This window comes from Acinonyx jubatus, chromosome C2 (assembly GCF_027475565.1).
Source record: "Acinonyx jubatus isolate Ajub_Pintada_27869175 chromosome C2, VMU_Ajub_asm_v1.0, whole genome shotgun sequence".
Lineage (NCBI taxonomy): Eukaryota > Metazoa > Chordata > Mammalia > Carnivora > Felidae > Acinonyx > Acinonyx jubatus.
The window spans coordinates 149,397,568-149,422,644 of record NC_069384.1 but is presented as its reverse complement, the minus strand read 5'-3'; the positions used below and the strand labels follow the sequence as shown (position 1 = coordinate 149,422,644).

Genomic DNA, 25,077 nt, shown 5'->3' with positions numbered 1-25,077 from the left:
AATTCTGTTTGCCTCACTTAAATAGAGACCAAACAAGAGGTTCCCTCAGAATAACTCTAATGCCAATGACTATATGCAGTTACGATGGGTATAGGATAAAATAATTTATTTTTTATTTATTTTTTAATGTTTATTTTTGAGAGAGAGACACAGAGTGTGAGCGGGCGAGGGGTAGAGAGAGAGGGAGACACAGAATCCGAAGCAGGCTCCAGGCTCCCCGCTGTCAGCACAGAGCCCGATGCGGGGCCCGAACCCACGAACCAGGAGATCATGACCCGAGCCCAAGTCGGACGCTTAACCAACTGAGCCACCCAGGCACCCTTAGGATAAGATAATTTAAAATGTTACTTTGTGTAAAGCAGAAGGAAGTTTTGGTATTGAATGCTTTCTGCTAGTGAAAATTTCCTGACAGTGGGTCTGACTTTGGGCCAAATCCTGTCATTTGACTCTGTAGATACAGTCTGTAAGTTTAGACATCTGACATAATACTTACAAACATTTTGGTAATGTTTGAACACGTACTGGTACCCTAGTACTTTGTTGGGTACATAATTTGTGGATTATAAATCACAATTCAGTTTGTTCTGTAGCAGTGGGAAAATGATCTTCCATCAATGTAGGTAATAAAAACAAAAACCGAGCACCGTTTGCAGTTAGGGCCTACTTCTGCCCCGTGCCCCCCGTCTCCCCAGCCATGTTTGCTCACGGGCCAGGGAGGAGCCCGGAGCTAGCTGGAATTGATTGCGAGTGGGTTAGGAAAAGCAGAGTGGGGAGGTGGCACAGTGAGAAGCGCCATCGGTCTGTCACTCCTGTGGGAATTACGTCATGCAAGTTGCCTCCCATGTGAATTAGAGGAGCCTTTGTCTCCGGAGGTGAGAGGAAATCATCCTTCAGAACCAGGCAAAGAGAAGTTAGACGATGCCCACGGAGGTCTTTAGAGCTACATCCCAGTGTTCATGTACTTACTGTGTGGCCTCAAGGAGAGGACTTCACTTTCCTAGTCCTTGGTTTGCTCATCTGCAAAGTGGGGATCATAATGTCGGTAAAGTTAGAAGTAGTAAGTATATTCTTGTCTGTAAGCTGTGGCATTTTCTAGAGCTCTTGAGTTCCTTTGCAGCCCCGTTTTCATGGGAGTCTGAGGAGCCCAGTTCAGTCCGCTCCTCACTGTTTTTGCAGTGTAGCTGCTGAGCTCCACGTGGGATGGCTGACCCTGCCTTGTTCTGTTGGCTTTGTTCGGGATTTGACTGGGTCACGTGGTCTTTGTGCAACTGCCCCGAAACAGGGGATGTGGATAAGATGGTTTTCGGAAGGGGGCTGTGGGCTGGGCAGATTTTCTAAAGCTCCTCTTGCTCCTATACTCCTTGCTTTGTCTCCTGTGTGTACAGATAGGAGTGTGCTTTTACCTAAGGCAATTTAGCACACGTGGTTACAGACGCACTTCACGTGAAGTCACCTCCACGGACTGTACGCAGACCGCTTGAAAGGCTGCCGTCAGCCCTGGGGTGCGTAATCAGGCAGCGACTCCTTCTCCCTTTCCTCCTCCGTCCATTGTCCTTACTGGCAGCTGGAGGCTAAATGTAAATTTAACCACCAACTGCACAACATATTAACATTAGGGAATCTGATCAACATAACAGCAATGCTAACTAGTTGTTTGGGTAAAAGAGAGGAAGGAAAACGAAACCTTGGCATACTGATTCTCAAACTCTTGTAATATATGAGAGAAATAGTCAACAATTACCGGACCAGGGTATGTACTGTATCCTGCGGAGTTGCCCTGTAAGCTTCTAACACAGGATCTCCGGTGTCATTGTAAGTCAGGACTAGTGATAAGATAACGTATAAGGGTCACCTGCGTGGCTCAGTGGTTCAGCTTGAGTCATGATCTTGTAGTTCGTGGGTTCTAGCCCCACGCTGGGGCTGACAGTGCAGTCGGCTTCAGATTCTCTGTCTCCCTCTTTCTGCCTCTCTCTCAAAAATAATAAGCATTAAAAAATAATGTGTGTGCGTGTGTGTGTGTGTAATAGGCCTGTGAATCCTGTGGACATCCTCTTCCTTTGTTGTTGTTATTGTTTAGCAAATCTTACTGTTTGAGGTCTGTCGCCACTGAGCTTGTTTTGATCGGTGCCAACATTACTGGGCCGAGCCACTGGACATCTCATCCCTTGTACTTGCTCAGGCAATTGCTTGAGGAGCTGGGACCATCTGCCATCTTAGTTTGAGTCAGTGACATCCTTATGTGTCCCTCAGAGGGTTTTCCTGGTAACCTAAGTACTGCGTAACCTTATCTTATGGGTCCAGGGGTCTTTAAGCATCAGGCTATTCCTTGCCAGCTTACCATGCCCACGTGGCTGCTATTGGGAGTTGAGTTATGTATGAGCGACCATCCCAGAAACACTCGTGTTGGTCAACAGCAGCCTGGCTTTGGTACACTGGCCCCTCTACTTTCTCGTGCAGGAGCACAGACCCCCCTGACCAGAGCTGTAGACTCTGTGCCCCTAAGTCTGATGTAGCAGAACCATTCAGGGCCTCCTGTCCTAGTCCCAAGAGCTACCTCCTAATGACAGGGTCTTCACGTGTATCTGCCGGAAGGGTGGAGATAGTTTGGTGCACGACTCTAGCTCCTGCAAGATGTCAGGCACTAGAAGTCCTATAAAATAGGCACATCCTTCAACCACACTACCGACCACTACAAGGAAGTTCACCAACATTATACTTTAAAAGCAATCGTTGTCTATTTGGGGGCCTGCTTTTTAGCAGTCTCAGAATACAGTTACCATCAGAGATTATTTTGTCTTCCATATCAGGGTTGATACAGCTCTGTGTTCCCTCATCGGCTTTCAGCTCTACACTTTGGGTTTGGGAGTAACTGCAAGTTGCCCAGGCTCTGAGGACTTCCAGCCCATCACCTTAGGGTGGAGTTTCCTCCTCCTCAAGTTGTCAGACTTACTCTCTGTAGGTACACGGCCTAGGATCTGAGGGATCAGAGCTGTACTGACAGCTTCACCACCTCAGAGTAGCGTCTCTTCGTGGAAGGCGAGCCCTTCCTTGCCCTTCCTCCATTAGATTGTGTTGGTCCTCCCGCGCGCACGTTGGAGGTCTGCTTGTAACTTAGCTGGGACAGTTTCTTTGTTGGCTGGTCTCTCGGTTGCCTTGTAGACCAGTTGGAACAGGTGATTCAAACACGGATGCTCCCGGCCACTTATGGGGGAGTCTCCCGGTACGTGTTCATTTAGTTAACCTTGTCCAGAGTTCTAAAGGGTCTTCCCAGTCACGGGGCACACCGGTATATCTTTAACATTCCTGAAGGCCTCATCTATTCGGACACTTCCCAAATCTCTAAGCCCACAGCTACCTGCTCTAAGCTTTTGCCTACTTGATTTCATACGCCAGCACCAGCACTTGCTTCTCCTTGAGGCCATTTGTTCCCTCAGAGGAGTAAGGTTTATTCTCTTTGGCAAGTCACCATGGGAACTGGTAGCCAACACCAGGCATGTGGCTGATTCAGCCTCCTTCTGTCGGACTCACAGCGTGCTTGGCCCTAATTTGTGTGCCAGCAACTTCTACGCAGTTGATGCTCCGGAACCTTTAGAAAGCGTCAGAATTGCTAATGTTAACTCTGAGTGCTGGAGGTCCCCATTTTATATTAATAGACATTGAACTTGAGGCTCAGATGGGAAGTATCCAAGGTCACAGAGAGTGAGTGGTAAGCCTGGGACTAGGATTTGCTTCTGACTCCTATTAGTAGAATCTCAGAGACCTGGCAGGCCATCAGGAATCCATTGCCATGAGCAGGAGGATGAGACGGAGTGTGACCCCTAGCTCTAATAGGCTTGCTGGCCTAGTGCAAAGCTTGTCAACCTTAGAGTACCAGAATGACCTGGAGAGCCCATCAAAGCATGGATTGCTGGGCCCCACCACAGTTTCTGCCACATTAAGTCTGGAATCGGACCCAGGAATCTGTATTTTTAACAACTTCCCAGGGGATGCTAATTCTGCATGTGGCCAGGCAAGAGAGGACCAAGGCAGTTTTTTCCCCCGGCTTGAGCAGGTACTGTTGCCTTCGGTCATGTGAGCCTATGGTGCGTGCTTATCAGAAGTCTTTATCAGAGGCAGAAATACAGGTTGTCAGACATGTGCGTTTGACAGTGTAGAGTCAACAAGGACAGACACCGGCTACAGAACACAGGAAAGCAGGAATCTTCTGGCCGGAACTTTTTCTAACGTTAACTTTCTCTGTTTTCAGTGCCTTTCGGGCAGTTCTGATGGGACAATTCGCCTTTGGTCCCTTGGCCAACAGAGGTGTATAGCGACGTACCGAGTCCATGATGAAGGCGTTTGGGCTCTGCAGGTCAATGACGCCTTCACACACGTGTATTCTGGTGGAAGGGACAGGAAGATTTACTGTACAGACCTAAGAAACCCTGACATTCGGGTACTAATTTGTGAAGAAAAAGCACCAGTTCTCAAGGTATGTCCTGTGTTTTAGTTTTGTGCCTAAGATTGTTACACGTGCTGGCCAAATCCAGCAAAATCTGTATTAGAACACAACTCACACAGCTGTGGGGTGGTGAAAAAAAGATATTTTAAGTTTTATTAGTCATCTGTAGAAGAAATTGTGACTTTTTGGGTACGTTCGTGACACGTAGCTCTCCCACTGGCGAATCCTAGTGCGATTGCCCCACGTTGCTCCTGAGCTCCCCTGGCTTTCCTAACCTGTCCTAAGTGGAGGAATGTGACAAGTTCAGGTATCTGCGAGCAGACAGCAAAGCAGAAAGACCACTGCCTCAGAGGGAGGATGTGGAAGAATGCTTCGGAAGAAGAGAACGAGCCGGTTCATACTCCAAACCTGACGTTTCTACCTCACAGTCGTCCCGATTGCTGACCAGCGTCCGGCGTGTTGGTGAGAGAGTACTTGGGAAGCCGTCCATACTGACACCTGGTAAAAGTGAAGCCTGGACTGCAGAATGGCCTATCATCACGTGACCGCGCGTTCAGCCTCACTGATCATCTCAGCATCGCACGTTAAAACCGTACTGAAGAGAACTCCAGGTTTAAAATGGAGGCATAAAGGCAGCACGACTTCCTTTTCACAACAATCGTCCAAAAACAATCAGGAAAGCAAGAGACAAAACTGCAGATACCCACAAAACTGAGCGACATCTGACACCCAGACCACAGTAGAAGAGGAAGAGCTGAAGCAAAGGAATAGAGGTCAAAGGAGACGGTTGAGGGGATGCTTGTGGCCTATGAGCGCACACATGCTGGCCGAGTACAGCTCTTCAGAATAGGTGGTGCCCCCCAGGGACACACCCAGTAATCCTAGAGAAGCAAGGGAGTTGCTGCAGTCAGAGCCTGTGTGCAGGAAGCAGGCTCCTGGGGGCAGACGGCAGGGAGGAGAAACACAGCGTTTTGCAGTGCCCGGGGAGAGGAAAGCCAAAAAGGACTCAGTGCCCACATAGCTGTGTGTTACAAGAAACGTCGCTCTGAACTGGGGGGATTCCTTCTTGCGAGGAGTCCAGCCTGTCCCACAGCTCCCAACCTTCCGTTTCCTGGCACGGGAAGAATAGTGGTTGACTGACTACAGAGTGATTTTGTGTGCAGACTATGTACATGGGCGCAGGGATGTGTTTCTATACGTGTGCTATTTTAAAAATACAGAAGACGCAGTAAGCTATTCACAGGTGTACTATTCTTAGGTGGGGGGGGAGGACTTACTTGCATACTTTTCCCTTTTGCTGTATTCTCAGGATGCTTTTTTAGTACAAACATCTTCATAGAGAAAGATCTATTTCTTTATCATTAAGAAAGAATAGGGGCGCCAGGTCGGTTAAGCATCCAACTCTTGATCTCGGGTCAGGTCACGATCTCATGGTTCGTGAGTTTGAGCCCTACATCAGGCTCTGCACTGATGGCACGGAACCTGCATGGGATTCTGTCTCTCCTTTTCTCTGCCCCTCCCCTCCGCCTTGTGTGCACACGCGTGCACGCTCTCTCTCAAAAAATAAAATAAACTTAAAAAAGAACAGAAAAATAAAAGAGCAAAAACAAAAATTATGTAAGTCATCCTTTTGACTGTACCTGTTTGGATCCCCTGATTAATTAATTAATTTAAAATCACACAGACTTTAAGCCACTGTTTTTGATGAGAAGTCACCCCTATTATACTTTTATGAGGCCACGCTTCCTTTAGCAAAGAGACTGCCTCGTTATTCTGTGCATCCCTAGCTTTTCTCCCTCTTTTTAAAAAATTTTTATTTGAGAGCAAGCAGGGGAGAGGGGCAGAGGGAGATAGAGAATCCCAAGCAGGTTCCACACTCAGCACAGAGCCTTCTGCGGGGCTCATTCCCATGAGCCTGGGACCACGACCTGAGCTGAAATCAAGTCAGACACTCAACCAACTGAGCCACCCAGGTACCCCTGTGCATCCCTAGCTTTTTTTTTTTTTTTCTCAATGCTTATTATTTATTTTTGAGAGCGAGAGAGAGCACGAGTGGGGGGAAGGACAGAGAGAGAGGGAGACACAGAATTTGGAGCAGGCTCCAGGCTCCGAGCTGTCAGCACAGAACCCAACACAAGGTTTGAACCCACGAACCATAAGCTCACGACCTGAGCCGAGGTCAGACACTTGACGGACTGAGCCACCCAGGCGCCCCATGCCCCCTAGCTTTTTAATGCATGCCAGGGTACCGTCAGCAGGAGTCGATATTTAATAATACATAGCTAGTCCCAGCGACTCAGGAGAGTCAGCACTCAAGAAAGCAATGTTTCTGTGCTTTGTTTTCAGATGGAGCTTGATAGGTCAGCTGATCCCCCTCCCGCAATCTGGGTTGCGACGACTAAGTCTACAGTAAATAAATGGGTAAGTGAGCTTCCATACACCTGGCAAAGGTGTGCAAACATGTGGTTTGTTATCAGAGACCTGCCGGATACCAGTAACAAATGCGCAAGATGAAAAAGCCCAGCATGCTTTTGAACAGTGGCAAAAACATGAAAGCCTCTGTGAATCATCCTAAGGATTGTACTAAAATTAAGGTAAAAGTCAATATGAAGCTTCCGACTTCTTTGTCAGGAGCCAAGATGGACATTTGTTGTGCTTAGAATAGGCACCGTTGCCCGGTAAAACCAAAAAATACCAGTATAGCTTCTGACCTCACAGAACTGCATTTGAAGGCAGCCTGGGTACAGGTTTCCCCCACTGTCCAGAAGTTTGCTTTATACTACTTCACTTCTGCAAATTCCTGTGTTACCCAGTTTCTGTAACCAAAAGAAATCGGAAGAGGATTGTTGCTTTTATGAAATGGCGATTGCTTCCTTGTCTTTACAGTTTCGGCTAATGGAAGTTTCATATGAACGCTTTATTTTTGGAAAGCAGGGAATCCCTGTACCAACACGGCAGGGACACTTGGCTAGGATTCTGTTTTTCTAAGCATAAGAGAATTAGAAAATGGTGCTTTCAAATTCATTTCCTTTTCCCTCATGGTTTGTAGAACAGGGATAGAATTAGAGGATACGCATAGAGAAGTCATCAAAAATACTACTAATCCTTAAGTGTTATTTAAAGAACATTTAAATTTTCTTGCTTATCAGATTATGTGTGGATAACAAAAGAGAGTGTGTTTACATTTATTTGTTGATATGCCAGTCAAGTGGGCTTTCTTGGTATGGTAAAAAATGTTATATATCTTGTCTAAATTTCATTGTCCCAGTTTTAAATCAACAATAGCTTTACCTGGAAGATTGCTTATTTTTCTCTCCAAAAAGATAATGTTGACATTCCCTTCTTAATACTTTTTTTTTTTTTTTAAATCGTGGTAGGTAATTGTACTTTGTCACTAAATATTTTGTGGTTGACTTTACTGTTTTGTTTTTTCTTGTTCTTTGTTTTTCTTGCCACATGAAACGGATTGGCAAATTATAAAACGTAAAATGATTAAAAAATGAATTTTGTTCCTTTAGACCTTGAAGGGAATTCATAATTTCAGAGCCTCCGGAGATTATGACAATGACTGTACAAATCCTATAACACCACTTTGTACGCAGCCTGACCAGGTTATTAAAGGTGAGTAGGGAAGGTGGAAGGTACGATACTTTTTACTAAGGTTAATTATAGTTATTAAGAGATAGACAAAAAGGAGATGACTTTCCTTTAAATGTAATTCTTCTGTCAACAAGAGACACAGTATATAGGTTTATTTTTAATAGAAGAAATATATTTTTTAAATGCTACTTAGTGTTGGGGTGCCTGGGTGGCTCAGTCGGTTAAATGTCTGACTTCGTCTCAGGCCGTGAGTTCAAGCCCCGCATCAGGCTCTCTGTGGTCAGCGCAGAACCCGCTTCAGATATTCTGTCCCCCTCCCCACTCATTTTCTCTCTCTCTCTCTCTCTCTCTCTCTCTCACTCTCAAAAATAAGTTGTTGGTTTTTTTTTTAATGCGATTTAGTGACTTTAAAAAGTGGGCTTTCTTGAGGTACAGTCTTTTTGCCTAGCATCAGAATAATGATGGTGTTGGAAAAGCCAAACCACTTTGCAAAATCTAGAGAGTTGAATGTTGTCTCTTGGCACAAGGCAGAAAGAGTCAGGTCTGATCCTTGTATTCTGTGCTGCCCCTGGAAGTGGCAACTCTGTCTTGAATGCTGGAGTATGGGGTCAAGGTACTTACTGGTGTCTTCGTCTACAGTTCGATGTCCGTGCAGATGGCATCAGAGAGAGAAGGAAGACAGGAAGCAAAAGTTAGCCATGGGACTGATTCAGAGATTTTCTGTCACTGATTGAACTTTTCCCAGTGGGTATTTATAGCAGCCCTTTCAACAGTAGCCAAATGATGGAAAGAGCCTAAATGTCCATCAACTGATGAGTGGATAAAGAAATTGTGGTTTATATACACAATGGAGTACTATGAGGCAATGAGAAAGAGTGAAATATGGCCCTTTGTAGCAATGTGGACGGAACTAGAGAGTGTGATGCTAAGTGAAATAAGCCATACAGAGAAAGACAGATACCATATGGTTTCACTCTTATGTGGATCCTGAGAAACTTAACAGAAACCCATGGGGGAGGGGAAGGAACAAAAAAAAAAAGAGGTTAGAGTGGGAGAGAGCCAAAGCATAAGAGACTCTTAAAAACTGAGAACAAACTGAGGGTTGATGGGGGGTGGGAGGGAGGGGAAGGTGGGTGATGGGTATCAAGGAGGGCACCTGTGGGGATGAGCACTGGGTGTTGTAGGTAAACCAATTTGACAATAAATTATATTAAAAAATAACAATAATAATAATTGTGAACTTTTCCCACTGGGTAAAACTGTTTGCCCTTAACAGTTTTCCACTAGAAGCCCCTCGAAGTAGTGAGTTTTTAAAGCTATAATCTGTTTTTAAGATGAGACAGTTTTTTTTTGGCCTTAAATTGCCTTAGATATAATTATATGTATATATATTAATATCTATGTATCTTTTGACTTGCCTTCTTTCTGATGGATGTTATGATTTATGTTGTTACATGCCAATTAGTGATTATTGCCATACTGTGAATTTAAATAGAGAATTGTTTTGCTAATCGTGTGGGTTTCTTTTTTCCTTTAGGGGGTGCTAGTATTATTCAGTGTCACATTCTTAATGATAAGAGACATATATTAACCAAAGATACCAATAATAATGTGGCATATTGGGATGTATTGAAGGTGAGTATCTTTTTGTATAAAACGTAAGTTATTGGACCATGTATCACTTGTATTGTTTATTGTAAAAAATATACGTAGTAACCAAGATAGCAAGTGTGTAAGTTAAGATTTGATTGCAATAATAGCTTATTTGGGGGTACTTTTTAATACAAATAATAGGTAAGGCCATAGTTCATCTTTTTAAGCACCTAAAATTTGAATGGAACCTTTCTGCTATATGCTGCCTTGCCTTAACAAGAATACATCACAGTTCCTGATCCTTGACACTATTGACATTTTGGGCCAAATAAGTCTTTGTCGAGGGAGGCAGGGTGGAGTGGGATCTGTCCTGTGCACTGTAGGATGTTAGCAGGATCCCCAGCCTCTACTCAGGGAGAGCGGCCACAGAGGTTGCCTGGTGGAATGAGGGAACGGGCTAGAGTATCCTGCAGCCTCAGAAATAGGCATCTCTATGTGGAGGCGAGGGAATAAGTGGTCTCCATGTGCCATCGGGGAGGCACGGGATAGAGGAGAAGCAGCAGGGTCAGCTTTCGAGAAGACAGCTGACCCTCAGGAAAGAGCCACATTGATGTGACGAGGTGGTGGAGGGAGTATTCCGAGACACGGATAGGAATGGAGGTGAGCTGTGATGGGAAACGCCCCAGGGCTCCCCGCGGAGGTCAGGACACGCCTCTGGGGAGCACTCGAGGGCAGTGAAGGAGAGATCAGAAGGGTCAAGAAAGAGAAACCTTACCAGGCTGCCTGTAGGGTATCTCTCCTCTTCACAGCAGCTGCCCGGGTCTCCTAGGGTGTTTAGTAACTGTTCTTTGTTCCTGGAAGATTGTCTGTGCCTCATTTAACATTGCTTCCAGGTCAGTGTGATGATGTGTTTTATCAGTATGACCAACATGACAATTCCAAAAAAAGAACGTTTTGTGTTTTGGGTTTTTTTTTTCTTTTAACTTAAAAGTGTAATAGCGGATATTTTTGTCTTAAAGCATCTACCTGCAACTGTTTGGCCACGTCCTTGTTGAAATGTTTCTTTGACTCCATTTTATTGAGACAGATGTGAATATGTGTAAAATTTTGAGTACCTAAGTCGGAATCAAATCAGTTCACCACTTATGTTGATAATTCCCATACTTTCTTTTTGCTGTATAGGCATGTAAAGTTGAAGATCTGGGCAAAGTGGATTTTGAGGATGAAATTAAGAAAAGATTTAAGATGGTGTATGTGCCAAATTGGTTCTCAGTAGACTTAAAAACAGGGGTGAGTTTGCAACTGATATTCGTACAATTTGGGATAGTTGAAAGTTTCTTATGTAGCTCAAAATTAAGTATTATTAAGTACGGAGTCCTATGTTTAAGTATGAACGCAGTAAGTTTTTCATGTTAATACTTGCCAAATGCAGTTAAAAAGTGCCTTTTGGTATCCCAGGAAATTAAACTGTAGCTCCAGTGAATCCCATGAAACACATTTTGGTCCTGAATCTGTGGCTTAGCACTTAGTACAGATATGTAGGGGCATATTAGGAGAATGTGTTGAAATGGAATGCTGCTAACAGTGTTTTTATTTTGACAGATGTTGACTATTACTTTGGATGAGAGTGATTGTTTTGCTGCTTGGGTTTCTGCAAAAGACGCTGGCTTCAGCAGCCCTGACGGGTCAGATCCAAAACGTGCGTTTAAGTGTCCTTCCCTCCCTCCTTTCGAAAGAGAAGGTGGATCTGTGCTGGGTTAGGTTTTTTTGTTTGTGTTTGGTTTGCTTTGCTTTTCTTTGCTATGTGCTCCCTTTTTTTTTTTAACAATATTTGGGCATTTTTAAATCACTTTTCAAGAAATACATATATTCCCTCATGGAATTTGAAAATACTATACCATTTTAAATGTTTTGGGGGTCTTGGGGCGCCTGGGTGGCTCAGTCGGTTAAGTGTCCAACTCTTGGTTTTGGCTCAGGTCGTGATCTCACGGTGGGTGAGTTTGAGTCCTGTGTTGGGCCCCACGCTGACAGCACGGAGCCTGCTTGGGATTCTCTTCTCCCTCCCTTTCTCCCCCCTCCCCAGCTCAGGCTCTCTTTCTCTCTCAAAATAAATAAATAAGTAACTTTGAATAAATTGGTTTTAAGATAAATAAATGTTTTGGGGGCCTGGGTTTTTCTCGCAGTCTGTGGTTTACCTTTAACAATTAAACACACAGCACACTCTCTACCCCTAATCCTTTCTGGAAATCTGTTAGGGTAGGAAAAGTGAAGCTGGGAAACAGTTCTGGTGTCTTCCTTTGTTTTGTTTGTTTGTTTTTAATTGAGGTATAATTGACATGTGACATTATATTAGTTTCAGATGTCCAACCTGATTCAATATTTGTATATATTGCAAAATGATCATAAATCTAGTTAATATCCATTACCACCGTACATAGTTACACATTTTTGTTGTTGTTGTTGTTGCTTATGATGAGAACATCTAAGATCTGCCCTGTTAGCAGCTTTCAAATGTGCACAATAGTAGTCGCCGTGACTTACTTACGTGATAACTGGAAGTTTGTACCTTTTGATATCCTCTTCACGTCACTGCTCCCTGCCTCTGGCGACCACCAGTCTATTTTGTCTTTTGTTTCTTTTTAAGATTCGACATATATGTGAGATCATCTGGTATTTTCTTTCTCTGTCTTACTCCACATAGCCCTCAGGGTCCAACTGAATTATCACAGATGGCAGGATTGTGTTCTTTCTTGTGGCTGAATAACATTCCGTTGTACCTACGTACCACATTTTTTCTTTATCCGTTCATCTATCGATGAACACTTGGTTTCCATATCTTGGCTACTGTAAATACTGCTGCAGTGAACATAAGGGTGTGTATATCTTTTTGAGTTGGTTTTTTTCATTTTCTTTGGGTAAATACCCAGAAGTGGAATTGCGAGATAATACGGCATTTACTATTTTTAATTTCTTGAGGAGACTGCATACTGTTTTGCACAGTGACTGCACCAGTTTACGTTCCCACCAACAGTGTAAGAGGGTTCCCTTTACGCACATTTTCATGAACACTTACCTTGTATCTTTTTGGTACTAGCCATTCTAATGTGTGTGAGATTGTGCTTTTGATTTGCATTTCCCCGACGATTAGTGATGTTGAGCATTTTTTTTCATGTACTTGTTGGCCATCTGTATGTCTTCTTTGGGAAAATGTCTATTCAGATCTTCTGTCCATTTTTTTTTTTTTTAAGATTTTATTCTTAAGCAATCTCTGTACCCAGTGTGGGGCTTGAACTCACAATCCCTGAGAACGGAGTCACATGCTCCACCAACTGAACCAGCCGGGAGCCCCTTTCTGCCCATTTTTTAATTGGATTGCTTGTTTTCCATTTCTGTTTTTGCCGTTGAGTTGTATGAATTCCTTGTATATTTTGGGTATTAACCCCTTATCAGATCTATGATTTGTAGAGATTTCTCCTATGCCGTAGGCTGCCTTTTCATTTTGTTGATGGTTTCCTTTGCTGTGCAGAGCTGGTTAGCTTGATGTAGTCCCACTAGCTCACTTTTGCTTTTGGTGTCAGATCCAAAAAATCATCACCAAGCTCCAGGACCTTGCTGCCTATGTTTTCTTCTAGGGTTTTTTTTTTTTTCCTTAGTTTTTAAAATTTTTATTTAATCTTGAGAGAGAAAGAGAGCGCGAGCAGGGGAGGAACAGAGAGAGAGGGAGACACAGAATCCGAAGCAGGTTCCAGGCTCTGAGCTCTCAGCACAGAGCCCGACGTGGGGCTCGAGCTCACAAACCACGAGATCATGAGCTGAGCCGAAGTTGGACGCTTGACGGACTGAGCCACCCAGGCACCCCTTCTTCTAGGAGTTTTATGGTTCTGACAGTCAAATCTTTAATCTATTTTGAGTTAATTCTTGTGTATTGTGAGAAGAAACGTATAAAAGTCTATTATATTTTGTTGATTACATCTTTGGTTGCTATTCTCCTGAGAATGTAGTATGTAGACATACCTGATGTACATAAATATAGTTTTAGTGGCTCCATATGGAAATAGTTCTTTAAAGAATGTAATTCCCATTTTTGTTCATTTTTAATTTTTTTTAAGTTATTTATTTATTTTCAGAGACAGAGACAGTGTGAGCGGGGGATGGGGAGAGAGAGAGAATCCCAAGCAGGCTCCCCACTGTCAGCAGAGAGAAATCATGTGAAATCATGACCTGAGCCAAAATCAAGAGTCAGACGCTTAACCAGCTGAGCCACCCAGGCGTCTGTTTTTGTTCATTTTTTTAAAATGGTCCTATTTGGGGCACCTAGGTGGTTCAGTTGGTTAAGTGTTCTACTCCAGCTCAGGTCATGATCTCACTGTTCATAGGTTCACGCCCTACGTTGGGCTCTGCTCTGACAACACGGCATCTGCTGGGGATTCTCTGTCTCCCTTCCTCTGCCCCTCCCCTGCTCACCTGCTCTTTCTCTCTCTCAAAAATAAACATTAAAAAAAAAAAAGAATGGTTATATCTGAACAACCAGATAGCTCCATATTATCAGAACAACCAGTTAATTGCTCCGTATTATCACTGCTGAAACATTCTAAGATAAATTTTAATAGACTTGGCAAAATCTTTAAAGTCTTTTAAACATCATTGGCATCGGGTTACGAGTGTAACATCCGAATATGTGGAAACAATTTTTATTTCTTTCCCTCTGTTTTTAGGTGAAAACTAATAACTCTCTTTTCCATGTCTTTTCATTTTAACTCTTTTGCAGTGAACTTAGGAGGACTTTTACTGCAGGCACTCCTAGAATATTGGCCTAGAACACACGTGAATCCAATGGATGAAGAAGAAAATGAAGTAAACCATGGTTCGTGTTTCTATATCCAAATAATTGACTTAAAATTACTCAGAAGTTTAAGATGCTTGGAGTGTTTGTTATTCTAAGGATGTTTAAGAAATGTTTGGAAGCATTTACTAAATCATGACAAAATAAATATTTGTGATGTGCCCAATTTATCACCCTTCCACGTTATCAAAGAACGTCCGGTCTTGACTTGAGATTCCAAGAGCACTTTCCGTGAAGCTGCTCAAGATGGGTAAAAAAAACCCTATATATCCAAATGACCTTCTCCTTAAAAGCAAGCGGCTTAGCGGTCTTCTTCCAAAGAAGACTGTTCCTCAGAGCATCTGTGGTCCTGCTGGACTCACCTCCAGAGCTAGCTACTTAGCTGCATCAGGAAGCCATTTCTGTCCTTACCTGGTCATGATTCATTTCGGCCTGAAACACAGGCATTACCTAGTCTGATGATCTACCTGATTTTGGCTCCAAACGTTTCAAAGAATCAAATTTCAACCCAGAAGTGTCAGGATAAGCGAATGGGTATTTGTAAAGAATTAATGTCACTGAGGACATTGAAAAGTTATGTGTGCCTCAGACAGTGGCAATAACTTTCTCTGGGCAGTAGAGGAGAACATGTTTCAAGTTTGTAATTTCGATTCAGTTTGATTGAATGAAGAGAAAAAAAAGAAAACAATTTCACAGCTCATTTGTCACCTATTAGCCAGTTGAAGAATCCTTGAGTCCTACCTGCCAAGGGCTCACTCTGTTGAATATTCTCTGAATTCTCTGAAGATTCTGCTGAAGAGCGCCCACTTCTGGTGGCCAGTAATGACCAGGACCTCCTGCCAGAGCCTTTGTTCTGGCTGATTCATCCATAATCAGTTTAAATCTCTTGTGCGCAAGGTCTCTTGTGCATGCTTCTCTGCAAGCCAGTCTTCTGATATCCCTGTCGCAGAGGGCGCCGACCCCACCCGTGGTGGCTTTTGTTCTGTGTCATCTGGTGCACGCCCCTCCCCATCAGAATCGTACAGGGGGCTCTGAGCCAGAGAAACTCAACGGAAAGATCTTCAGCAGAGGGTGGAAAAAGCCAGGTCTCAGTGTGGGCTCTGGCATTTATCAGCTGTGTAGCTGTGGGCATGTCATTCCCAGCCATGCCCGTCCCTCTCCACCTGCAGGTTGACAGTTAGAATGCCCTAGAGGCCAAGTAGACGATCAAGATCAAAAACTAGTAGGACAGTCTGCACCACTGGCGTCCAGGCTTTGGCTGTGGGAGTAAGGAAAGAGTCGCAGGAATCTGGGTCATCCTCAAATCAAACTGCCGTAGTAAGGGCGGGACCCACCCACCGTGCAGCCAGACCACTGCTTGCTCCACCCGTGTGGTGATCTGCACCAGCACCGTGGGCTCTCCAGAGTCGTGTAGATGCCCCTCGGTGAGCAGCTCAGGCGTCCAGAGGCCTGTCATGAGCTGCTGGCAGGGTTGATAGAGATAAATGGGCACGGACCGCATCCTTTCAGGCCTGACGTTCCGGCAGGGCAGAAAGCTCCTTGGATGGAGCAGATAGAGCATTATGAGATTGCAGGGAGGTGTCGGGTGCTGTGGGAGAGGGTCTGAAAGTGCTGTAGGGTCAGAGGGTGACGTGGCTTCCAGATTCACCAGAGGTGTCTCTGTGAACAAAGTGGCACTGGAGTGGGGCTCAACCGCACTTCGTCAAAAGGTTACGAAGAAAGCAGGGAAATGAAATCTGCAGGGAATAACAAGAAGGAGATTCGGGCCGCTTTGGGGGTTTTACTTTTCGCTGATCCCTCTGCCATCGGCTATGGCGGCCGTTAAAACATAAATTTGTTTCTGGCCGCAGAAATTTTCCTGATCTTGGTGTTCTACCCACGTGCACAACAGCGGACCGCCGTTTGTAAACAGGCTGTCCTAGACTTCCCTGTGGCTGAAGTAGATGGTTCGCTCTTTATTTCACATCTCAGATGTTAATGTCTTGGATTAAAATTCCCTAAAAGTATACAGTCATTTCCCATGAGGTACACCCCAAGTTGCCGTCCTTATTCTTTGTGGAAATTTAACTTTGATTGGTTCTGTACCTTTATCTGACTGGCTGACTTCTCAGACTTTGAACTTTAAAAGCTTGGCGGTTTGAAGCCTGTAGAAACAAAATGTTACATTTGAGCACTAGCTCTGGATACTGACACCATGTGCATCTTTTCCTAGTAAATGGGGAGCAGGAGAACCGAGTGCAGAAGGGAAATGGATATTTTCAAGTCCCCCCCCACACTCCTGTGATCTTTGGTGAAGCTGGGGGACGCACACTGTTCAGGTATGGGTAAGGAAGGTCGGAGACCCTGCCTAAGAGAGCATCCCATTTGCTAAGAGATACGGACTCAAACATGATAAACTGGGGTTTGTTTTTTTTTAAGATTTTACTTTTTTTAGCCAATTGATTAATTATTTTTAAAGATTTTATTTTTAAAGTGATCACTCCAACATGGGGCTCAGCCTCACAACCCTGAGATCAAGAGTCACTTGCTTTACTGACGGAGCCAGCCAGGCACGTCCAAACATAAGTTGTTCATTACTAACTTTTATGGGTGTGATTCGGAAGCTTTTCCATCTCCGTGCCATAATTCAGTGTCTGATGCCAGTCGGCCCCATTCTAACTGAGAGCTGAGCCTCTCGTGTGAAAGTAAGGTCGGGACCTTGCTTTCAGGCAGCTTCTCTGGTGGTTTCTGCAGGAAGCTCTCCCTCTCTCTCACGGAAGCCAGCGTGACTGGGGGGTCAGGAATCCCCAGGTGTCCCTGCTCAGAGCATCAGAGCAGGGCACTTCCCTCGGGCTGGGCCCTGCAGGACCGCCTGGGCTGCTCCTGAGAACCGTCGTGCTCGGTGGTGCCCCAGCCTGAGGTGCAAGGCGGTCAGTCCCTCGTGAGGCCCCGCGGGGAAGCTGGAGTAGCTTCCCCTCAGGTTGCCAGCGAGGCCCTGCTGGAGCCACAGGGGAGCTCACTAGAGTCTCCTCTGGGCCAGAAGTGAGAGGAACGCTTCTGCGCTTCTGTTGCCCTTGAGCTCAGAATCCTCCTGCCCCGCCCCCCGTCAGGCACGGGGAGGGGGGGTGGCTGTGCCGTGCACGGGAGCGGGAGCCCCGCAGGAGAGCTTTCCGGGCTGTTCCGCCTCCACCCAGGGTTCCTGTCGTCACCCGACGACTCAGAGGAGCGGCACTAGTGTGCGCCTGGCCTCGAGGTCTGGGGCCCTGCTCTCCCTCCCGGCAGACTGAGTCAGGCCGCCTGGCTGCCGTCAAGGGGGGGTTGCCCAGAATGAGCTCCATAGGGTCCCTCCCTCTAATGTTTGCTGACGGGGGGGTTGTCATTTGTGCTGCTTGTGTCACTTACTACCTGACGGGTTATGTTTAGGCTGCTCTGCCGAGACTCCGGGGGTGAGACTGAGTCGATGCTTCTTAATGAGACAGTGCCACAATGGGTCATTGACATCACTGTGGATGTAAGTGTCCTTCGCTCCTGCTTCGCCCTTTTGTCCTTTCCAGATCACGAAGGCGGCATGAGAACAGCTTTAGACTGTGCCGTCCTAAACTTGAGTCAAAACTAGGCTCCAAGTGGAATCCCCCTCTGCTTCCCTGCAGCTCCAGGGCTGCGGAAGAAGTTGGTAATGAGTCGTGTCAGTTTAGATCTCTGTTGGATTGAGTTATAAACATGTCATGTGCTTATTAAAGAAAATAAACGAATAAAGGCAAACGCCCACCTCTTTCCCAGTCATCCCTTTCTTCCATCCACTCCTGTCCTTCTCCCTAGAGCGATAACTTTTCGTAGTTTAATGCACAACCTTCAGGACTTTTTTCTGTGCATACACAAGCAGGGACTATCCAGGTGTGTGTAGGTGCCTCTGTGTGTGTGTAGATACAGACACACACACACACACACACGCAGTTCATTATTTTGCACAAAATCTTATTACACATTCTGTTCTGCAACTTGGTTTGGTTTTGTTTTTTGCTTAAAAATATGTCTTGGATGGTTTTTCATGTCTGTACGTCATATGGGTCATTCCCTTTTAATGATTACATAGTATGTCTTTGTATAAATGTGTCCTAATTAATTATCTGGTCCCCGATTGAGGGACGTTAAGGTTGTTTCCAGTGTTTTCTATCACAAACAATGCTTCCGTCAACATCCTTGTACGTGTATCTTTGTATACTTTTTGGGGAAATTCCTAGAAGTGGAATTGCTGGATCCAAGGGTCTGCATGTTTTAAATTTTACGATACAGCCCATTTGCCCCCACAGAGGCTCCAACAGTGCATGAGTGCCCATTTTTCCACACTGACCGACACTGTCGGTCTTTGCTTTGTCGGTCTTTAATGTGGGTTGGTTTGTTTGTTTCCATCTGTACTGAGGTTAGGCATCTTTTCGTATTGGCTGTTTGTGCTTCTCCTGTGAATTGCCTCTGTATCCTTCACTCCTTTTTCTGTTGGGGAGTTTGTGTGTCTTCCTGATTTGTAGGACTTCTTCGTATTGAACAGTCACCCTTTGACTATTATCTGTGCCTCTCAGTTGAAGTATTGCTTTTTCGTGGTTGGTGTCTTTTACCAGGCAAAAAGTTTGAATTTTTATGTAATCAGATTGATCTTCATGGCTCTGAGTGTCACATCTTGCTTGGCTATTCTCTAGTACGTCTGTGATCATTGTTTGTGTCTAGATCTGTAATTTATGAGAATGTGTGCTGTTTAGTGTGAGGTAGGATGCTAACTTCCTCCAAACAGATAGCCAGTGTGCCAAAACAATTTTTTTGAATAACCTATCCTTTTCTTAGTAATTAAAAATGCTGTCTTTATCAGGCACTAAATTTCTCTATGCACATGGGCCTGTTTCTAGACTCTCTTATGTGCTGTTGATCTGTTTTATATATTCCTAAAGCCTTATGAAAAGAGATTGAATCTCTAGAACCTCCAGAAAATGTGCTTTCTGTCCAGATATACCTCCAAGAACCTAAAGCCAGTGTGACACCTGATGGGTATTCTGTGCTCTTAGCTCTGAGTCCGAGCTCCCCATAAGCACTACTTTCTTTGAGTATGAAACTCACCTGGGATGCATTGCTGACATTCAGCCTGTGGCTTATTCCTGAGAGGAGACACCCAGACAGGATATGACATGGAGGCTTGAAGGGGAGTGATACCCAGAGAAAAGATGACCAGTTAATTTTATCCTTCATCTGAGTATGTGGTTTACTTCATGGTAGACACCTAGGTGTTTGGCTGAAGTTTCCACTCTTGATTAAAACCTCAGACCTGATGTGAGAGGGAGAGAAAGTTGGAGGACCTCAGTGACCTTTCCAGCTAGATGATGGGCCTCACCAGCCTAGAGTGTGTGGTTTTGCTCAGAAGTGGATGCTGTGGGTTTCTCTCCAGACACTGAATTTTCTGTTTGGGCCCTTAAGTATCAGCCCCAATGTTTTAATGTGGAATTGAGATTTTGCTTTAAATAGCAAGTAATATTTGTTTCCCTTTAATACCTTGAATTGTTATTTGGGAAGAGCCATACTGCAGTTTCACACTGCCACTGACGTATCATTTATCTTGTATACGTTTTATTACGAAACTGAACACGAGACTTTTCTGGATACACTTTCACTAGGCTTAGGTGATTGGATAGCTTACTATAAATTTCATAGAAAGTTCATTTGAATTGTAAAATAACTATTAACTGGTAAATCATGTTTTTTGTTGACTTCATTTTCACTCATCAGCTAATAGAAATGATTATGCCTTTTTTACTTTTAATATTTCAGAAAAATATGCCCAAATTCAACAAAATTCCTTTCTACCTCCAACCTCACGCATCTTCGGGAGCAAAAACCTTAAAAAAGTAAGTAAATGTAGTGTCATGTGATGCCGGATCTAATCAATTGCCAGAGATTTTTTTATTCTTTATGATTGCTTTTATAGCAAAGGAGACATGTCGTAGATCTAAAGCTAGTTTCATAATACTGAAAGTTTGCACAATTTACCCTTTACCAAGTACCTATGTGGTAGGCCACAGAAGTTCAAAAAAGTAAGACTTGGATTTTGTTTCTTGCCACAGCATAGTTTAGAACAGTTTGTATATAAAGACTGCTTTCACAGATACTTGGGGAATGAGGAGAGAGGGAGAAACGGATTTGGGGCTGGAGCTTTCTGGAAAGGCTTCTTGAAGGGCACGGAATTTGAGCTGCACATGTAAGGATGGATAGAGTTTCAAAAGAGAGGTATTCAACAAGACTTAAAAACCTCTTGTTAGGGAAATTTCCAGACATAACGAAAAGGAGATTAGAATGAACCCTGTTATGCTGTCAAACAGCTTCAGGGTTATTGACACATGTCTGAACATTTTCCTTCTTCTCTGCCTCCCCCCCCCCCACCTACACACACACACACACACACACACACACACACACACACACACACCCCGGATTATGTTAAAGCGAGTCCTAGATTCCGCTTGTAATGACTGACGTTCAAGATGGCTTTCAGAGTTTGAGCCTGAGCTGCTTGGGTTGGCAACCTGACGTCAGTGATACAGAAATAGGTTTGGGAGTGAGGAAGCTGATGAATGTAGTTTTGGACACGGAGAGTTTGAGGTTCCTGCAGGACATCCATCTGGAGATACCCGGCTGGCTGTTGGGCTTGTGGGTGATCACCGGGGGCTGCCTTCCCTCCCAGGAGCATTCAGTCTGCTGCTGTGCTAGGAAAGTCTTTAAGGGAATAAAACCCAGAAGGCTGTTCTTTATGTATGTGTAAGTGTTAATGTGCATTTAATCTCAGTTACCCGCTATCTGTGTCTCAGGAGGACACTATAGAGAATATGTTGGCAATTCTAAAATAGATGAAGGCAGTGACTGAAAACATTTATTGGTTTATGCTTCTGCGCTTTGCTTTATCTTTACCAAATGGGGACACCAAAGAGCATGTAAGACAACGTCCGGCAATTGGCTGACGTCACACTCTGCCCTTGCTTTTTTTTTTTTTTTTGCAGAGACAGACTCTCCGCCAGTGACATGCTCCAAGTCCGGAAGGTAATGGAACACGTTTACGAGAAAATCATCAACTTGGATAATGAGTCGCAAACCACTAGCTCTTCTAACAACGAAAAGCCAGGGGAACAGGAAAAAGAGGAGGATATTGCTGTGCTGGCAGAGGAGAAAATCGAACTTTTGTGCCAGGACCAGGTAAGTGCACTCGAGGACCGCGGCCCCATTCTCTCTAGTGCTGATGCTCAGAAAGCCAGGTGTCGTGTGATTACGCTTCCCACGTCTGTGGCCTTTGGGGGTGCTTCTGCTTTTAAGGAGACTCTGAGGAGGGAGTGCTGGGTCTCTCCCACCTACTGGTGAGGCCCCTTCCGAAGGGGCTCTTCGGCCCACCCTGAAGCTCCCGTTTACCCCGGGGAGGTTCTCCGGAAAAGGACACAGAGACGGTAAATGTGAATGTGCCGGTGGCTGTTTCTTTCCCCGACCAGAGAAGGACAGCCGTTGGCCTCGGTGCACGGAGCAGCACCTGCTGTGCTGGGTGGAGACGTGCAGCGGAGGTGGGTGGCGCCCCGGGGGAGCTGTTTGAAGTAAAGGTGCACTCGAGGCATTTCCTCAGAGGAACGGCTGGAGTTGGGATTTCTGGCCCAGCCGCACTCGGGGCCCCGGTTTGTGTCCGCGTCACGGTGGCTGTGTCAGCACGAGCAGGCCGGCAGGTGGGGACGAGCTGGGTCGCCTGCTGAGAGTCTGAGTTCACAATAAAGGTCTTAGGTATCACGCAGTAGAGGCTCTGACATTTTTTATGACCTGTTTTTTTGCCGTTCAGGTTTTGGATCCAAACATGGACCTCCGGACGGTGAAGCACTTCATCTGGAAGAGCGGGGGCGACCTCACCCTCCATTACCGCCAGAAGTCCACGTGAAGGGCGGGCAGGCGCTCCTGGGTATGCATTTACCGACCTTCCTCCGTGGCCCCGAGAGTAGTCCTAGGAAGCCTGCCGAGCCCCAATGGGAGCAAGACTTCTAGCGGCCGATTTGGTATGGACCGAGATTCTCTTTCAGTTGAAGCGACTAATCGAGATGTAATATAGAAACCAGTCTCCATGTGTAGATTAAGCTGTCCCCAGGGAGGCAGAGAGTGAGAGCAGGACAACCCCCACCCCCCCCCGCCCCCGAAGAGGACTGTGTCTTGCAAGATGTACAGAGAACGGACGACAGGCCAGCACAGACTCGGCTTCCTCCTTTTGTTTCAAAGGACCTTATCTTTGTCTGTTAGCACTTGTTAGAGACACATCGGTAGAGCCACCTCTGTCACTGTGTTTCAACTTCAAACCCACACGCTCTGTAGCTTTTCTAAGAGAGTACATTCCATCCACGCAGCACCTATGAAGGCTTTTTCCGAGTTGGTCATTAAAAACAAACACAACAAATGTTCTCACACTTACGACAGTTATTTTTAATAGGAATTTGCTGTTGTACAATTCAGGAGCCAGCCCACTTCAAAATAAATTCTCCTCCTTGGGCTCGTTTTAACCCTGCATCTCAGATGCGTTCTTTTAGGAAGACCTGTAGAGATTCCGGGTGCCGGACCGCAGCCCTCGGACTGCCAGACTGGAGTGCGCCCCGCGGTGCCCCGCGGTGCCGTGGGCCGCAGGGAGGTGCGGCTTTCACTCCTCCTCGCGGTGCCCGGTTTTGTTTATGGGCAAAAGCCAGGCGACGCCACAGGCTCTCGCTCTGGGTGAACAGTGTGATGCCATCAAAGCCCAAGACCGTGATGGAACGGTAGCTTCATTTACACGCGACCCAAAACGCCTGGTGTCCTGGTGAGCTGACTGGATACTCTGTCCTGGGAGTACACATACTCGTTCCTCCGGAGTTTCACAGGCAGGGCGGTGGTGTGGTGCCTGCACCCAGAGTTCTCTTCACTGTTCTTTCTAAAGCTTTCCTAGAATCCTTTGAGTCTTGTACAGAATATAACTTATTGGGGATAAACACTTCGACTTTTGGCAAGAAGAAATACTTTGGATCCTCCCCAAGGTCATTTGTATTCAGCACAGAACAATGGTCCACCCCATAAAACTACTTAAGACAAGCCTCCTGTATGAAGCCAGAAGCACAAGTGCCTTCGGAGGGCAGTTTATTCGGGTCCAGTCGCCTCCCCCTCTCGTGTGCGGTCAGTCCCCACGGCAGCAGGGGCCGGGGAGGGCGGGGAAGGTCTTTCTTCCTCCTTGTCCTCTTCCCGGGCTCCGCTGGAGGCAGCTGACGGGCCCGGGTCCAGACCTGACCATTTGAGATTCCCTTGCCTGCACGACTGTAGAGACAGGGCTCCCTCACCGCCGGTCAGGCTCCTTTGGAAAGTGGACAGGTCACTGCCTCCAGCACTTTGAAGAAGTCAGCAAAGAGGTGCCACGTTCCCAAGGAGTCTTTCCCCCTCATGCACAGAGCCACCGGCTTCTTTTTTTAAAGTCCTTTCTATCTGTTGGATACAACGGTGCACTTTTGGTGCACATTTTTTAGCAATAGTTGTGAATTAATGAAACACAACAACCAAAAATCCCCACAGCTCATTTACCAGCCCTCAGCTGTGTCTGCGGGAGGGGGCCTTGGGCCACAGAACGGGTTTTGCTGGGCCGTTTTGCCCTGTGTGCCGAGGCGTGAGGGGCGGCTGCACTCCCTTCCTGTCATCCATCTGACCCTCGGCATGCTTCTACTTTTTTTCCTTCCAGTCAAACCAGTAATAGTTTCCAGAAAATTTGACAGCCTGCAATGCCAAAAGGGTAAAAATCTGTATTTCACGGTTGTATAGAATAAAGGCTTTAATTAAAATATTTAAAGTGTAGTACACATTTATTTCTGTCACCTGTCACTTTCCTTCATAGCAGATTACAGAGAAACTTCTGGTTCCATGTTTAGTGTTTATCCTGACAATAATCAGCATCAACGCCCATTTTATCACCCAGTTTAAGGAGGGGAGTGCGTAAAAGGGAGGGAAGAGCCACCGCTCTGAAGGGAAGGGCACTTTGGGCCAGACTCCCAGGCTGCAGTTCAGGGAAGCTGCTCTCAGAACGGTCCCGTGGTGATGCTGTTCCGCTGCCCGGATTCCCGCAGGCGGACCGACGCTGGGCTCCCAGACCATCCAAGAACCAAGCCCCGGCGCTGGCTTCGGACACCGTGTCTTCCTGTTCGGCAGCGTATCGGCTGCTCCGGTAGATTTGACAAGGGCTTGCTTTCAATGCTGTCACAGTGCCAGGAAGTTGAAGTGTTCGCTAACCGGGGGCCCTCCCTCCGTATACTTGACCTGTGCCGCCCAGAGCAGAGTCCCCGTCCCGTGGGCCTTGGGCCTAACAGAAATCGGGGCCCCGTTAAGTGCAGACGTTACACATCAAGCAGCAAAGGTGGCACCTCCCGCTGGGTGGCAGCTAGAAGACAAGGCCAGAGGCAGCCCAAGTGGCAATCAGCAAGTAGGAAGGGGAGGGACTGAAGCCAAGTCAGGAAGCACTTCCGTGGAGGGGAGGGGCCCTTCCTGGATGGAGCCCTCCCCCGCCTGCAGGAGCCAAGTAGAGCAGAAAACCTGGCCTCGTGTTAGCCTCTCAGGGCAC

General features: G+C 45.8%; 1 protein-coding gene across 3 annotated transcripts in view; it reads left to right on the top strand.

Moving 5' to 3' along the window:
* Positions 1-24,306, top strand: part of WDR48 (WD repeat domain 48) — a 43,232-nt gene extending 18,926 nt beyond the window's left edge. For 2 of the 3 annotated variants that reach the window (XM_015062777.3, XM_027040725.2), the window contains 12 exons: positions 4,247-4,471; positions 6,788-6,862; positions 7,960-8,062; positions 9,579-9,676; positions 10,817-10,924; positions 11,237-11,333; positions 14,403-14,498; positions 16,690-16,795; positions 17,880-17,967; positions 20,268-20,344; positions 21,491-21,683; positions 22,306-24,306. In XM_015062777.3, coding sequence (XP_014918263.2) covers positions 4,247-4,471; positions 6,788-6,862; positions 7,960-8,062; positions 9,579-9,676; positions 10,817-10,924; positions 11,237-11,333; positions 14,403-14,498; positions 16,690-16,795; positions 17,880-17,967; positions 20,268-20,344; positions 21,491-21,683; positions 22,306-22,401 — 1,362 coding nt within the window. In that variant the 3' untranslated portion in view covers positions 22,402-24,306. Of the gene's footprint in view, positions 1-4,246; positions 4,472-6,787; positions 6,863-7,959; positions 8,063-9,578; positions 9,677-10,816; positions 10,925-11,236; positions 11,391-14,402; positions 14,499-16,689; positions 16,796-17,879; positions 17,968-20,267; positions 20,345-21,490; positions 21,684-22,305 lie in introns of all 3 variants that reach the window. The other variant, XM_027040724.2, reaches the window with a different exon arrangement.
* Positions 24,307-25,077: the final 771 nt, after the last annotated feature.